The sequence below is a fragment of the Rhamphochromis sp. 'chilingali' genome, assembly GCF_963969265.1.
Source record: "Rhamphochromis sp. 'chilingali' genome assembly, chromosome: 6".
NCBI lineage: Eukaryota > Metazoa > Chordata > Actinopteri > Cichliformes > Cichlidae > Rhamphochromis > Rhamphochromis sp. 'chilingali'.
The window spans coordinates 38644071-38660558 of record NC_137933.1 but is presented as its reverse complement, the minus strand read 5'-3'; the positions used below and the strand labels follow the sequence as shown (position 1 = coordinate 38660558).

Here is a 16488-nt window from a genome sequence, read left to right as displayed (position 1 = left end):
ACTGAAGAGATGGGGAGTTCCTCAATACATCGTGAGGATTCTCTCTTACTCGTACGCTCATCAGAACATGCAGGTTAAATGGGGAAGCAGTATTTCTGCCCCCTTTGGTGTCAGCAATGGTGTTAGACAGGGTGGGATTTTATCCCCAATTTATTTATTCTATATGTTGATGATTTGTCCATACAGCTGAGAGCCTGTAACACTGGGTGTATATTAGGTAGAACATTGATAAATCATCTTATGTATGCAGATGACCTGGTTGTTTTTAGTCCAAGCAGTGCTGGGTTACAGGATCTTCTCAATGTCTGTACTGAATATGGTGTGCAATATGACATAAAGTACAATGCTGTTAAAAGTGCTGTTTTGATATGTAGAACTATGTAGTACAGGAGGACATGCAGACGGTTGGTGTGAGAAAGGAGAATGCAGTGTGCCAAACCCTAAAGCAAGCAGTCAAATAATAATAATAATAATAATAATAATAATAATTGTTGGTGATGTTTCTCCATCAGTGCTGTTAAGTATTTTTCCGAAGAAAATTATCTGTGTCCTCGTAGACTTTAGACAGTTGTTAGAACCCACAGATTTCACAAAAATGTGTCTCTTAAATTCAAAAGTCTTATGTTTTAGTGCTTCTTAATAACACCTTAATCTCATCAGGCAGTATTTGCTTTGACGGAGGGTGAACTTCTTCCATAACCTAAGCCTATTATTGTTTGTAAAGCACAGATACTGTTTTAAATTAATTCTCTGCACTTCGCAGCATGAAGTGGTGGCTTCTCTTTTGGCTGGTGTTTTTCCTGTCACACCAACCTCCTGCATGTCGTAGTTCACCACCAGTCTGTAGAAACAAACCAGGTCCACCAGGTCAGGATTCCTGCAGGGGCCAGTGCAACGGTAAGATGCTTTACTATTAATATTTAAGGCTCATGTTTCCATGTGAAACATTCTGTAGAACTTTTAATTAACTCAATGTTGTAAAAATGTGTATATGATTAATTAATTAATTAATTTATTTTTACAGGGAATGGCACATGCTGTAAGGAAGTTTTAGCCAACATTTTTAAAAACAGAAGCTGTGATGACGCTGTCAAGTAAACACTTTCCTTCTAAATAACTTTTTTTGAGTTTTCTATTTTGAAAAACTGTTAGATTAAATATGTATATAGGAGCAAAATCAAAAGGGTTGAGATGGTAATGTGTTTCAGATGGTTTATGGCAGGGGTGTCAAACTCAATCAGACAAGGGGCCAAAACCCAAAGCACACTTTAGTTCGCAGGCAAACAGGATTTACTGAAGAGATTAAAACTGAAAGTTTTTTCTAACATAAATATGAACAAAAACAGGACAGGATACAATATTCTTTCTTAGAAAATGACTGAAATAACTAAAAAATACATCCTGTCAAATGTATAAAAATTTAAAATATGAAGGTGCTCCAAAAATGAAAATAAAAACAGGTCACTAGTGTCCCGTTATACTGCCACTGTATCAGCTCCATTTGAACCTGTAAAAATGCAGTTCCGTCGTCAGCAGCAAATGGGTTGTGATGCAGCTTGAAATTTATTTTCTTTTTCTGGTTTACTTTCCAAAGCACTGTGTGCACTCATAAGTGCAGCTTTACTTGAAACTCCTTCACTGCATCAGCACATCAGTGATCATGCAAGTCTGCAATTGGCAGATTTCCTCATTCTGCTCACAAACTCTTTTCTCTGACTTAGTTTCTGCACCTTTGTAAAATACACCATGTTGCCAAACTCTAAATCTATTTTCCGGGATTTGACCTGCTGGCCTTGACTTTGACACCTTTGGTCTGTGGTGTGTAATTAATGTAAGATTTTTAATCAGAATGTGGCATTCTGATTTTTTTTCTTATCCTTTTCAACAAGTGCCATTAAGGAGCTGCAAGAGATTCTAGAGGAAGAAGAAATAAGCGGGGCCAGTTCATCAATTATTTCTGACACTGTTGTTGCCCTACAGTATAAACCCAATCGTACCTTTAAAGGCCTCGACATTTATGCCAGCGATAATCAGGTGTTTAAAAAATTATTTCATAGTGTAATGTGACAATGATATTTTAAGCTGTTCACAGTTTTTAGCAGCAAAACTGGCAATATCTGTTTTGTTTAAAGTTTTGGTCTTGAAAACTGCTGGGAATGGTTGAGATTGTTTATATCCTATTGATGTCCAAATGTGCATGTATTTTTAGTTACTTTTGTCCTTATTTTCCCTAAGCCACAAAACAGCTTGTTTGATATTGCTTTAGCTATGAAATATCTGAACATGTTCTTTATACTGTAGATTAAACTTTCCTGCTGCTTTGCATTTCGGAGTCTGTGAACCTTAATGACTTTCCTCAAGTTCCAGCAATTTGAGATCATTTGGACTAAAATGGCTGAAGAGCAGTTTTGGATTTCCATTAAATTTATAATGCATGTTTAGATATATGCTAAGTTGAGAATAATGTTACTCTTATTCACATCATCTTCCTGTTTTTGGCACGTTGATGCATATGCAGGTACAACCAGGCCAGTCTCCTCCCAGCAGCAGAGTGAGAGTTCAGCTGCCGAGTGAACTGCAAGCTGGACCAAACAACAAGATTGTGTTCTGCATGATTAAGTGGCCTGAAATAAACCAGGTCAGAAATTAAACTCTGTTATACAAAATCTTGAATTTTATACAGACATAGATTTTACACTGTAAATTAAACTACAATCGTTTGTTGATTTAGCTTGTTTTAGCCAAGTAACATTACTAAAAAAAATCTTTTTACATAAGCAAACATTTGGTCCATATTTATTTTATCTTCCAGTCATTTAACATTATTTATTATTAAGAAACTTTTGTCTCACTATCTTGATAACAGACCTTCATCTGAGCACTCAAACCTGCCACCATTCAGCTCAAGTCACATTATTTAAAAACAAACAAACAAAAATATAAGCATATATACATAATTGACCCTTGACTTTAGAGAAGTAAAGCAGGAGACAAATAATAGATTTTTTACTTAGTGCAGACCTCTAGGAAACTAGAATAGCTAAAGTAACATCCACATAAAGGCCCCAAGGTCTCATAGTTTTTTGTAGTAAAACACTGCATTGTAATAAAATCAATTCTACACACATTACATGTCAATTGTTTAAATTTAGCTGCTTATACACCAAAAGTGCTTCAGCCTCAGCTTCATTTGGAAATATATGATAATTATCGGATAGAGTTGCTGGCAGAACAGTAAAGTGATTGCTTTTATGTTCATGTCAGGAAGACAGATGTGTAGATTTTATAAAGATTTATTTGGAACCTGCCGTGCCTCTGCACATCAAACTAGTGACAAAAATATAGCAATTTATTTTGAGTTAACTCGCACAGATATCTTCATGTGGAGAAACAGTTTTAAAACTGCAATGATTATTTACCCTGCTGTGTATTCAAAATACCTTTATGCCATATAATAGCATTTCTCCCAAGCTACAAATATTAATTCATATATGCAGTACATGAAAGCTCCAACACATGTAACAATGTACAAATAACTTTGTGTCCAGTACGTTATTGCCTCCATGATTTAATAAATGGATTGGATGTGTCTCATGAAGGAGCAATAAGTTTGGACTTAACATTGTTCTTTATGGTTTAATGTCTTCATATTTTAAACATAAAAGAATGTTTTGCCACAGGAACAATAAGTGAAATATTGTTAGTCATTTATTTATTTACATTAAATTAGTTTAATTTTATACATTAAAAGACAGCTATGGGAACTGCTCTAATCAGTAAGAGTTAATCAATTTGTTCAACTTTCAAACAGGAAGAGGATGAGTTATATATTTAAACGCAAATGTGCTGAAGGTCTTTAGCAATAATGCACAAAATATAAATGTGGTATATATTAAAGACACTTCTATGTATATTTTTATGTAGAAAAGTTGGTACACCAGGGAAAAATCACTACAACCTTTTAATAAAATGTAAATTACATTAAAATTATTTCATAATAGACAACAAATCTTAAATAAATATTTTCTCAAAAAACAAACTGAGGAATGTGTGTTTTATTGTAGACTGACGTTTATGACAGAAGACTGTTTGGCCTGAGTGTGCAGCGCAAGAGGATATCAGGACTACAGCAGCGTGTCAACATCACCATAAACCTAACCAAGGAAATAAATGTACTTAATGTTGTCATTTACTGCAGATGTGCCTTTTACAATATTATATTATTAAATATGTTTTATCTTTTGTTTAGCAAAAGTTAATAAAAAAAAAGTTAGGCATATATAGTATTTAAACATGCAATATTTCTGTGTCACAGGACACCCAAAAACCCTCGTGTCAGTTCATTAACTTCTCACCAAACAGTGAGTAACCAAGCATCACATCTGCCAAGAATAATGTAAAACATTAATATTTTTTTAAATAACCTTCAGTCATTGTTGTTTGTGTTTTGTCTTAAGATCACAAAGCTGATCTGATCTGACTTGGATATAAAAACATCTTATGTATCACTGATCTCTATTTTTGATGTATCAGCTTTTAGTGAGGATGGATGCATTACTCTATGGACTCGTGGTCAGAATAATGTCACCTGTTCCTGTGACCATCTCACATACTTTGCTGTGCTTCTGGTAGGACGGACAATTTTTCATTCTAAAAAAGTGGAATTTCAGGACTTACATGTCTTTAGACTTGAGGGAAACTCGATCAACAAAATATAGACAAACACCTCAGTAATAAAATGGGAAATCTCTTTTAGCAGGTGTGTTGCTAACAATCCAACAATTTCACGCTGAGTTGGACACAGTTTAGCTATCTGGTTCTGATGCTTTGGTAAAAAGTTGTTGTGTGTAATGGCCAACTTCAGCCTTAACTCACATAGTCAAACTTTCTATTGTAATTCCTTTAAGCAGTTGTCAAATTTTTGAAGAATAACTTCTTGAAGGACATTCAAAGCTCTTTTTGGATGTTGTCTGCCTCTTGCTCCACTCTCTGTCAGGATGATTGGATAATAACGCTTCAATAATGTTGTGGTTTTTTCTTCTCTTCTACTCTTTAACTGTAGTAATAGTATCTTTGGAATCATTTTAATGCTGAAACTGTCAACACATAGTATTGCATGGACAAACAAAATCTGACAGTACCTTTACTGTGTTCATAATTACATCAACTTTGATAAGATTTTCAACACCACTGTGTAAACATAACAGAGCCCCCGCTGTGTTCTACAGACAGCTGCAGACACTCACTGTTGTATCTCTCTCCTGACCTACTCCATATAAAAAAATGTGAACCAAAAAATGTCATTCCTCCATCAGGCATGTTACCAGTGATTTTCAGTACAGTTCTTATGTAATTTAATGTGCATCAGCCTTTTCTGAAGAATTAGAAGCTAAATATAAAGACATGAGGTGTGACTCAAGACTTTCATAGCACTGACTTTACAGTATGTTTAATATATGTTAAAACAAAAAAGATTCATTTATACTGTACAACGTACAACACTCATCTCTTGCCAAAATGTTTCCTCAACTATAGTGTGTTATTAAGAATGTCGCTGCACTGGGTGTGCCCTGCCGACGTCGTGTGATTCCTGATACTATCACTAGATGCCCCAATGTGAACAAAAGTAATCTTTTTCTGTTACAAATGCTCCCTTTACACCATGACTACAATCTTCATTCTTTTGTTAGTATCATCTGTTCTCACGCACAGTTCATTGGCTCATTGACTTGTCATTGATTATCTTATCTGTGACTTACTTTTCCTCATCTACATCTTTGTTTTACAACACCTAATTTACTGAAAACTTTCTGAAATAAAAACCGTGTTCAGGGTGTTGTGATTTTAATTTGATATAGCCAAAGACTTGAATGATGAAGAAAAGAAATACTAAAACTGGACAAACAAGACTGTATTTCCCCAATCACGTGTCTGTCTCCTGCTTATTTTATTGTATAGAACTGTACTCTTGCATACACCTCCTCTATTCCTGTTGCTTATTTTTTATTGACTTTACTGCTTCACTGTTTGCGTGTCTTATGTTTAATTTCTACTCACTGACTACTTCTCACAATCAAAATGCTGCAAAATAAAGTGAGTGTGTATTTTCTGCACAGCTGCCTGTTTCTGGCTCTGATACAAATGGCACTGGGTCCCTCTCACCTAAAGACCAGGAGATTTTAACATACATCACTCTGATTGGCTGCAGTCTCTCTCTTTTTGCCCTGGTCATCACTGTTTTGCTCTTCATCACAAATAGGTAATTCATTTAATGACATTCTTCATCCTTTCTGTCTCTGCTTTTGTTATTAGACTCCTCCTATCCCATTGACTATTCAGCATGTACTATCGCCTTCCAGTCCTGACTTTTTTAACACCACAGTCAATTAATAACCTTTTTGTCTTTTTTCTTTGTTTTAATCTTTGTTCCTTATCACATCATACATGTAGATTTGGTCTAATTGTATTCCAAACAGAATAATACTAAAAAAGATGTGACTTACCATGAATCACATCTGCATTTGCCAGAAAGGTCAGAGAAGATGTTTCTATGAAGGTCCACATCAACCTCGTGATTGCCCTGATCCTCCTCAACCTGCACTTCCTGCTAAGTTCCAGGGTGGCAGCAGTGTCCTCCACTGGGGTCTGTTTATACATGGCTCTTGCCCTTCACTACTCCCTGCTGACTACTTTCAGCTGGATGGCTTTGGAGGGATTTCATCTCTACCTTCTCTTAGTCAAAGTCTTCAACATCTACATCAAGAGATACCTGCTCAAACTCAGTGTGGTGGGATGGGGTGAGTGGAATAATTTAGGCATGAAGCTGTTTATCATCATCATCATCATCATCTAAATAACAGTTCTTGTTTTTCAGGTGTTCCTGCAGTCATTGTGTCAGTGGTGGTGATCATAGACAGAGGCTTTTACAGTCCTGTCTCTCTGGACGCATCTAAATCCAACAACACTGATATGTAAGGAAAATATCTCCAAGCATCTAAAATTGAATAAAGAAAATTTAAAATAACAATTCATATTTATTTATTAACTGTTGGTGTACGCATGTACAGTGTAGAGGGAAAAGTGTCATACAAAGGATAGGAATCAAACTCAATTTTACCAAACACTTATTTGCCTATATGGAGAAGTCTCTGGTATATTTCACCACATGCATCTAAATTATCCGTTATACCCACCCCCAAAAAAGTTAATTCTGTTCATCTGAATGTAATGTTTTCAGTAGGAGAAACGTTTCATCACTCATTCAAATGTGGGAAAGGCTGGGGAAACCTGCAGTCAGCTGAGACTGAAGAAGTCACTTGGATGAGTGACGAAAAGTTTCTTGCAATGAAAACACTACGTCCATATGAACAGAATCAAGCTTTTGGGGCGATTTCCCATCCTGGATGATTGGGCATGCATCAATACGCCTGCAATAAGATTTCTATTACAGAAAGTACTTCTTAACTGAAACATGGGTCATCTGAACTCCCTTTCTTTTAGATGCTATATAACCAATGACAAGGTCAAGATGGGGACTACACTGGGACCATTCATCTTGGTGTTCCTCTTTAACATGATCATGTTTGCGGTGACAATCAGACGAGTTTGGACTCTACGCAAAACCACAGAGGTACTGGGCAGTTTTGTGTTGCTATTGTCAACATGTCCTATGAAAGCTTACAAATAACAATAATGAATTAGTCTTATAAACAACTGGTAGTTTTATATAACAAGAAAAATAAAGGCTAACTCTAGTCATCACTATTGTTAATTTTTATTTTACATTAGTCGTTCCTTTTAAAGGATGAACTGTGGGATGGGTTGTCTGTTAGCTTTTAAGACCAAGTAAATTCTCAGAAAAAAATAAAGGAACACTTTTTATTCAGAGTGTAGCATTAAGCCAACTTGATGAAGTAAACTTCTGGGATACTGATCTGGTCAGTTAAGTAGCAGAGGGAGTGTTAATCAGCCTCAGCTGATTTGACGTTAATGAAATAAACAGCGAGAGGTATGGATGCCATTAGATATCAGGATATCCTTGATCCATTGTCAGACCCTAAATTGGATCAGTGGTTTCTTGGTTCCTCCTGGTGCATGACAATTCAAAGACTCATTTGGCAGCTCCTGAAGGAAGAAAGACCTGATACCATTAACTGCCCCCACACCTATCTGACCTAAATTCAATAGAACACCTCTGGGACATTATGTTTTGGTCCATCCGATGGTGCCAGGTTACAGCTTAACTGTCCAGAAGCTCAGTGATGCACTGGTCCAGATCTGTGAGGAGATCCTTAAAGACACCATCCAACATCTCATTTTTTTGCAATGAGATCTGTTGTGTTTTTAAAGTGTTCCTTTAAATCTTTTCAGCACTGTATTGTATTTTGTAGTCATTTATCTAAAAACAAACAAACAAAAAAAAAACATACTTTAGTATTGACTATTTAAACACATTTGTCTTACTGTGTGAGATTGTATATAATCTCCTGTGTCATTCTATATTTGGCAAATCAGTTTGGGCAGAGTAACCGTGACAGAGCCAAGAAAGACATTTGTACCCTGCTGGGAGTCATGACTCTGCTCGGCATTACCTGGGGCCTGGTCTTCTTCTCTTTTGGATACCTGACCACTCCTGGCATCTACCTCTTCTGCATCCTGAACTCACTGCAAGGTCTGTATAACCATTTTTATGTTAAGGCAAGGCAAGTTTATTTATATAGCACAATTCAACAACAAGGTGATTCAAAGTGCTTTACAGAGACATTAAATATTCTTGAGGTGGTAGTAAGCTGACTTTGTTATTGTCTTAATGTGTTTTTCTAAGTTTAGGTCTGCATCCATCACTACACCTAAATTTCTCGCCTGGTTTGTGGTTTTTAGATGTATAGATTGAAGTTCTCTGGTGACCTGTAATTGTTTTTCTTTGGCACCAAAGATTATTACTTCAGTTTTATTTTTGTTTAGCTGGAGAAAATTGTGGCACAACCAGACATTAATTTCCTCAATGCATTTACCAAGAGCCTGTACAGGGCCTCGGTCTCCTGGTGACATTGTGATATATAGTTGTGTGTCATCTGCATAGCTATGATAGTTTATTTTGTTGTTCTTTATAATCTGTGCCAGTGGGAGCATGTACATGTTAAACAGAAGGGGTCCCAAGATGGAACCTTGGGGAACTCCACATGTGATACTTGTCTGCTCAGATATGAAGTTACCTATTGATACAAAGTATTTCCTGTTTTGCAAGTATATTTTGAACCAGTTTAGTACAGTTCCTGAAAGACCTGCCCAGTTCTCCAGTCGTTTGAGTAATATGTTGTGGTCAACAGTATCAAATGCTGCACTGAGATCCAGCAAAACAAAGACTGACATTTTCCCACTGTCTGTATTCAGACATATGTCATTAAACACTTTGGTCAGAGCGGTTTCAGTGCTGTGGTTCTGTCTAAAACATGACTGGAAGGCATCATATCAGTTATTCTGTGTCAAGAAGTAATTGAGCTTTTGAGAAACTCCTTTTTCAATGATCTTACTTAAAAATGGGAGATTTGAGATCGGCCTGTAGTTGTTCATTCATGTCTTGTCAAGATTGTCCGTTTTCAGTTTACCTGACACCTGACATTAAAGAAAGGTGGACGAGCTGTAACAGGTCTGACTCCAAAGCCTTTGAGACCTTTTTGAAAGAAACGTGTTGGCAGGACATCTAAACAGCAAGAGGAGTTCAGTTGACCTAAGATGTCCTCCAGGTCTTTGCTGTTAATAGGGTGAAACTGTTTCATGGTGTTTAAACAGTTTTTCGGTGGGCACAGTACACATCCTGAATCTGCTGTTGATGAACCAATTGCTTGTCTAATCTTTTGGATTTTGTCTGTGAAGAATTTGGCAAGGTCATTGCAGGCCATGGTCGAATGAAATTCAGCTGCCACTCACACAGGAGGGTTTGTTGGCCTGTCAACTGTAGCAGATAAGACCCGCGCATTATGACTGTTTTTGGTAATGATGTCAGAGAAGTAAAATCAATTAAGATCAATTCTGTCATGATTTTAGAGCTATTGTATGTCACAAGTTTCTGTGTGGCCCCCGCATGGGAAACGAAGTAATGCAGGTGGCCAGGTCATTTACAGTAATTAAAAAATATATTATTTCATAGTGATTCGAGGTTTTGGAAAGTCACAGAATATTTTCAAATTTTAAAAATAGACTAAAGAATTCATAGGCTTCTAAATGTCTACTGTATAATATTGTTTGCACTGCATTTCTGAGAGAAGCATATTACGTTTAAGGGAAAGCACTTTCTATTATACATGGAAAATAAATCCATTTAGCTCTCTCATGGTGAAAAACCCATGCTTCTGTTTATAGTTGCTAGTGTTGTATTCATCATGGTTATCTTGTGTCCCCTGTGTTTACTGTGTTAATTTCTGCCACCCTCTGTGTACTCATCCTTTTATTTCAGGAACCCTGTATTTAGTTTAGTCATGTTTCTGTATTTTCCATGGTTAGTTATCTCACTTCCTGTTTTATTTTAGAGTTTGTGTTCCTTGTTTGTAGTCATGAGTTTTACTTCCCTTGTGTTGTCTGATCATCCTGTTCAGCCATGTCTTGTTCTCCCCACCTCTCTTCGCTCCTCAAATCAACCTTCGGTATATATATTGTCACTGTCTACGTGGATCCTTTTCAAAAAGCACCTGTTTCTGTTACTTGCTTCCCAGTGTTTTTGTTCTTCCTTTCTTTGCTCCTGCATCTCTCCTTGGCTTTATGTTCTAGTTAGTGTGTTTTTAAATCTGTAGACTTCAGTTTCCCTTTGTACTCATGTTAGTCAGCCTGTGGTGTTTTTGCATTGTACATGTACAATGACAATGAAGGTATATTCTATTCTATTCTATTCTATTCTATTCTATTCTATTCTATTCTATTCTACAACAACAACAACAACAACAATCTTTATTTATAGAGCACATTTAAAAGCCTTGGGCATACCAAAGTGCTTTACATAGAACAATAAAAAGGTTCAAACATTAATAACGAAAAAATAAAAATAACGAGTTATGTTCACAGATAAAAGCCACCAATAAGAATGACTACAGCACATGGGTAATAGCAAGATAAAAGCTGTAGCACCATAATAAAAGACACCAATAGAAAGATAGGAGGGAATAAATACATGAGGTCAATAGGTCACAGCAACCAAGCAAACAAACCAAACCAAACAAACAAACAAACCAGCAATTAAAAGGTGGAGAAGGCAAGTCTAAAAAAATATGTTTTAAGCTGTGATTTAAAAGAATGAATAGAATCAGATGCCCGGATGCCAATCGGGAGATTGTTCCACAGCACAGGTGCGACAAAAGCAAACGATCGATCACCTCTAGTCTTAAGTCGAGATCTGGGCTGAGCCAGCAGTAACTGTGACGATGACCTTAAAGCCCTAGCAGGAGCATAAGGGTTTAAAAGATCTTTAAGATAGCTGGGTGCAGTGTTGTTAGTAATTTTAAAAGTAAACAACAAAATTTTAAATTGAATACGATATTTGACAGGCAACCAGTGCAAATCGGCAAGGACAGGGGTAATGTGGGCAAACTTGCTGGTTTTAGTTAGAATGCGAGCTGCAGCATTCTGAACTGTCTGTAGTCTATGTAAAAGGGAAGAGTGGAGACCACAATAGAGTGAATTACAATAGTCTAGCCTCGACGTTACAAAGGCGTGGATGAGCTTTTCTAGATCTTTATACGGGATATAGCGCCTAGCCTTAGAGATAAGGCGAAGCTGGTAAAAGCTAGATCTGACAACAGCAGACACTTGTTTGTCAAGTGAAAAAGAGCTGTCAAAAAAGACACCCAGATTCCTGACAGTATCAGAGAGAGAGCTACTAAGAAAACCAAAGGCATCCCGGAGTTTGGCACGAAGGGCATTACTACCAAAAATCATAATCTCAGTTTTCTTATCATTAAGGATAAGAGTATTCGCCAACAACCACTTCCTGACCTCAGTCATGCAATCTCGGAGGTTATTCAGAGACAGAGCCAGATCGTCGTTTAGCTCAAAATAGAGCTGGATATCATCTGCATAATAGTGATAAGCAATATGGTATTTCTCAAAGATGGCACTTAAAGGAAGCATGTATAATGAGAAGAGGGTAGGGCCCAGCACAGATCCCTGGGGGACACCACAGCAAACAGGTACAGCCGAAGAAGAGGATGTAGCCAGATGTACCGTAGAGAGCCGATTGGAGAGATAGGATTTAAACCAGTCCAGGGCAGCGCCCTTAATGCCTACAGTGTGCTCTAGTCTCGCTAATAGGATATTATGATCAACCATGTCATTTATATTATTCTCATCAAGGTAGGTCTGCAGTTGGAGCAGAACCACCTTCTCAAGTATTTTAGCCAGAAAGGGAAGCTTAGAAATTGGTCTAAAATTGGCAAAATCACTAAGCTCAAGGTTACTTTTTTTTAGAACAGGTTGGATTATGGCATGCTTGAGAGCTGAAGGTACATAGCCAGAGAGCAAGGAGAAGTTCAATATGGACAATAAACAAGGTCCAATTACACTGAAACAATCCTTGACAATACGGGATGGGAGAGCATCATGTACACAGTTAGTATTGTTCAACTTATCAATTAGACGCTTCAGAGTGGAGAGGGAAACGGGTTCAAATTGATAAAAAGTGGCCGAAAAATCAGGGGTAGACATACAATCAGTCACCAGAGGAAGAGTAGATCTAAGGGATAAAACTTTATCTAAAAAATAGTTTGAGAATTTTCCACAAAGACCCGGGGAAGACAGCAGTGGCATAGAGGGACGGGGGTTCACCACAGAGTTAAAGATTTTAAATAGAATACGTGGATTATCACCATTAGTTGAAATAATTTTAGAGAGAAACGCCGCTTTAGCCGTTCTGGCAGCAGTTTGGAACTTCGAGCGGCTAATACGCAAAATATCATAAGAAGACTGAAGTCTATCACTCCTCCATTTCCTCTCATCACGCCGACATATACGTCGTAGAGCGCGAACAGAATCATTTAACCAGCATTGTAAGTAAGTACGAGGGCGTTTCATTTTGATAGGTGCAACAATGTTAAGAATCGAGGAACAGGTGTTTAAAAGAGTATTTGTAGAGTTCTCAAGTGTGAGTGGGGTAGAACAATCCAGCATACTAAGCGGGGAGTTAACAAAAGACGTAGTAAAATTGACCACAGTATCGGCATTAATAGTACGCGTAGGATAAAAAGGAGAGTTTAGGTATTGTCCAGTATCACCCAGGTCTACATCGAAGATGACCGGGGAATGATCAGAGAGACCAGTATTCCTAATTTCCTTAATGCAAATGGTATTTAGGCGGACGATAAACCACGACACACAAAGTGGTCCGAGAGCCAGTCAGTTCCAATAGCTGAACTTCAAAACTGGAATAGGTTGGAGAGGATAGCAGCCGTGCATCATGTTTATTTTTGAAAACCAAGGCTAAGCCACCACCTCTACCAGTTAGCCTAGGTGAGCTAAAGAAGGCACAGTCAGGAGGTAGAAGCTCAGAGAAGGAGATAAACTCACCCGGAGAAGTCCAGGTCTCCGTTAGGAATAGGACATCCAGTCCCGAGGTGAGAAAAAAGTCATTTAGGAGGAAGGCCTTATTTGAAAGAGACCTAACATTAAATAAGGCCAACCGAGTCCGGGGGGCCAGGACCTTAGAAGTAGCCCGTCGCAAGGAACACAGGTTGTTATGTTGAACACCGCGGCCAGACGGTGTTATCCAAGGTCGGGCAGAGTGGTAAGCCACTGGGCGAGCAGAGTAGGTTTGAGAGCCGACTGAGCAAATCCAACGGTGGGTTAGCAATCTAGCCGCAAAGCGGCTGCTGAGATAGTGGAAGAAACGGGATAGCTCATGGCTTGTAGAAGGGTAGTCCACAGCCATGGCTCTGAGATAAGCCTTAACGCGGACACGGACGCCACTCCTCCTACCCCGTTTCCTGAGGCGTTTCCTACGGAGCATGGAGAGAGGAGGATAGGTCACATAGGTAGGGAAGACAGGCATCAGGGGGATAGCGGCACCGGCGGTCCCAGGGCAGTCAGGTCGTTGAGAACAGGAAAACCGAAGATTCAGGAGCGTGTCTCTGTCATAAGTTAATAGTGTACAATCACCTAGAGAACATAAAACCAAAGATAAAACAACGAGAAGTACAACGCCAAGGCGGAGACGTGGTCGAAGACGGTCAGCCATGCACACCGGCGCCATCTTGCTTTTGACGTAATGACGTTTAATAGAATTCTATTCTATTCTATTAAACTATTCTATTAAATGAATGACTTACTTTAAGTTTCAATCAATCTGTCTCCAAGCGTCTGCGTTTTGGTCCTTCACAACTTACAATCTGCACATCCTGCAGATTCTGACACACAGATGAATTACTACTTTCATTTTCAAATGTGCGTACTCATTGCATCTCCTGTACACAGTCTAAACATTTACTTCTCTCCCTCTCTCATGCTTGTTCCATGCAGGTTTCTTCATCTTCCTGTGGTTTATGATGTCACTGAGAAAGGCTAAAACTGCAGTTACTAAGACAAGCAATGAAACACGAAGCACCAGCACCTAGCTTACACACAACTACCAATACCCCGAGAAGTTCCTTTGTGTGTGCTGTTGGAATGTTTAATGCTATATTAACTTGGAAACATTGTTGTATACATGAGTTCAAGAAGAAATTGTATCAGATAAGAGATCAGCTGACACTAAAAAAATGTATGTGAATGTATTAAGTGTGAAGATTTTAACAGCTCAAATTTAGTTTGAAGTTTTCTTTTTATTGCAATAGACAGAGTTTTTGTGGCAAGCAGTTTATCTTATTGTTAGAGGATAGATCACCTGTCTCTTTTTACACTCGCTTTCAGAGATCAGAGGCAAAACAACATAAAATTGATATTTTGTCGCATTTTCACCAGTCTGCACATTAGATCTTAGTTTTAAATTAAACTCACCTGGCATTAGTTTAGTATTTTAAGAGGCTGTTATGTTGATTTATTGCACACACAGTATTTTGCTTTATTGTAATTGAACTGGTCTGAAAATTATTTTATATTAAAGCACATTGTGAATCACTAAAGGCTGTGGTGTTAGTAATAACAGTAATAGCTGTCTTATTACCTTCACCCTATGGACATTTACGAGTTACGGGAATTCTAAAGTGAAAATCTCAGTTTTGTTCAGTATCATTATCATATGGTAACTCATAGTTTAAAAATAAAAAGTGTACTAATTTAATGTTTACAACAAAGAATGTCAGAAAAAAACAGCGGTACCCTGCATATAGGTAGAGAACCCTTTAAAAAGTGTATTTTGGGTAAACAGTGGTCATATCACCACGTGGAACCGGTGGCTGCTCAGAGACACTTACAAAATGAAAGGTTTCTTATTTACCCACACTTTGATAGCGTACGGTTACTGTACGTTAGTGAAAGACTATCTCTCCACACCATCACATATTCCATATGTACGGGGTACGACTCCCCTTGGTCGTGGCACAAGGATATTTACTTAAGACACTCCGGCACGCCCGGCTACACCCCACAGCTCATGTATAAAACAGCTGTGCAGACTTGACACCGGTGATAGTTTGATCAGAGGGCGTGTTCGAGCAGCCTGACAGTGGAGAGATAGTTTCTCACTAAAAGAACCAAAGCTACACAGTAATCGTATGTTCTCTAGCATATCAAGACTATCTCTCCACACCGTTACATATGTACGGGGTAACTCTGTAAGACACCCCGCGATGAGACAGTACAACCGAACCGCCGAGAGTGAAGGGTGCAATAAACTATTGACAAAGTACCCATAAGCAGACCACCCCGGTCAGGGATTCGCCAGACGCGAAGGCCAAGCAGGGGGATTGGAGGCAGCAGTCTGCAGATGCTAGACTGGCCCGAACTGGTTGTGCAGGATGCAGGACCTCAAGTGATCAGCCGCTCAAGGTCAGCCCGGGAACCACGAGGCAGACCACCAGGGAGCGCAGCACACCGGGCTGCCAAGTACGATCCTGCAACATGCAGGCAATGCCAGACAAAGAGTCGGCGCTACAGGCTGAAGAACTCTTACTCACCACAGCGAGTGTAAGCCGCAAAGCGGGCAGCAGGCCAGGGGGGCACAGCCTATAGTAGCAGGTCAAGCTAGGGATGAGACCTGTCCATCCACAGAGCCGAAGCCGCCCAGTGCTGTTGACAGACAAGGAGGGGACCTGCTGAAGTGGAGGGCTGAGCAAGGCAATGACCCAAAGGTCCACCCCCAGCACTGTCACTACGTGCTGTCCGCAGACAGATGAGCCTCAAGAGTGAACTCGAACAAGATACTCAAGCTCAGTCACAAAGTCCCAGCTCCCTGAGTGGGCCTGTGCTGGACGGTAAGGCCGTGACACAAAGGCAATGCACCAAACAGGGAGCCAGCGTTGCAGGCTGGAGAGCTCTCACTCACTAGCTGAAGTGTCAGACACAGCGCGG

At 38.9% G+C, this 16488-nt stretch overlaps 1 protein-coding gene across 1 annotated transcript; it reads left to right on the top strand.

Moving 5' to 3' along the window:
* Nucleotides 1-1029: 1029 nt before the first annotated feature.
* On the top strand, nt 1030-15101 carry LOC308398069 (adhesion G-protein coupled receptor G2-like). Its single transcript, XM_080884463.1, has 12 exons — nt 1030-1094; nt 1890-2034; nt 2519-2638; nt 4065-4172; nt 4316-4361; nt 4534-4628; nt 6117-6259; nt 6529-6797; nt 6875-6971; nt 7501-7630; nt 8515-8671; nt 14500-15101. Exons 3-12 carry the CDS (start codon nt 2612-2614, stop codon nt 14592-14594), a joined length of 1167 nt encoding a protein of 388 aa, XP_080740589.1. The 5' UTR covers nt 1030-1094; nt 1890-2034; nt 2519-2611; the 3' UTR covers nt 14595-15101.
* The last annotated feature ends 1387 nt before the right edge of the window (nt 15102-16488 follow it).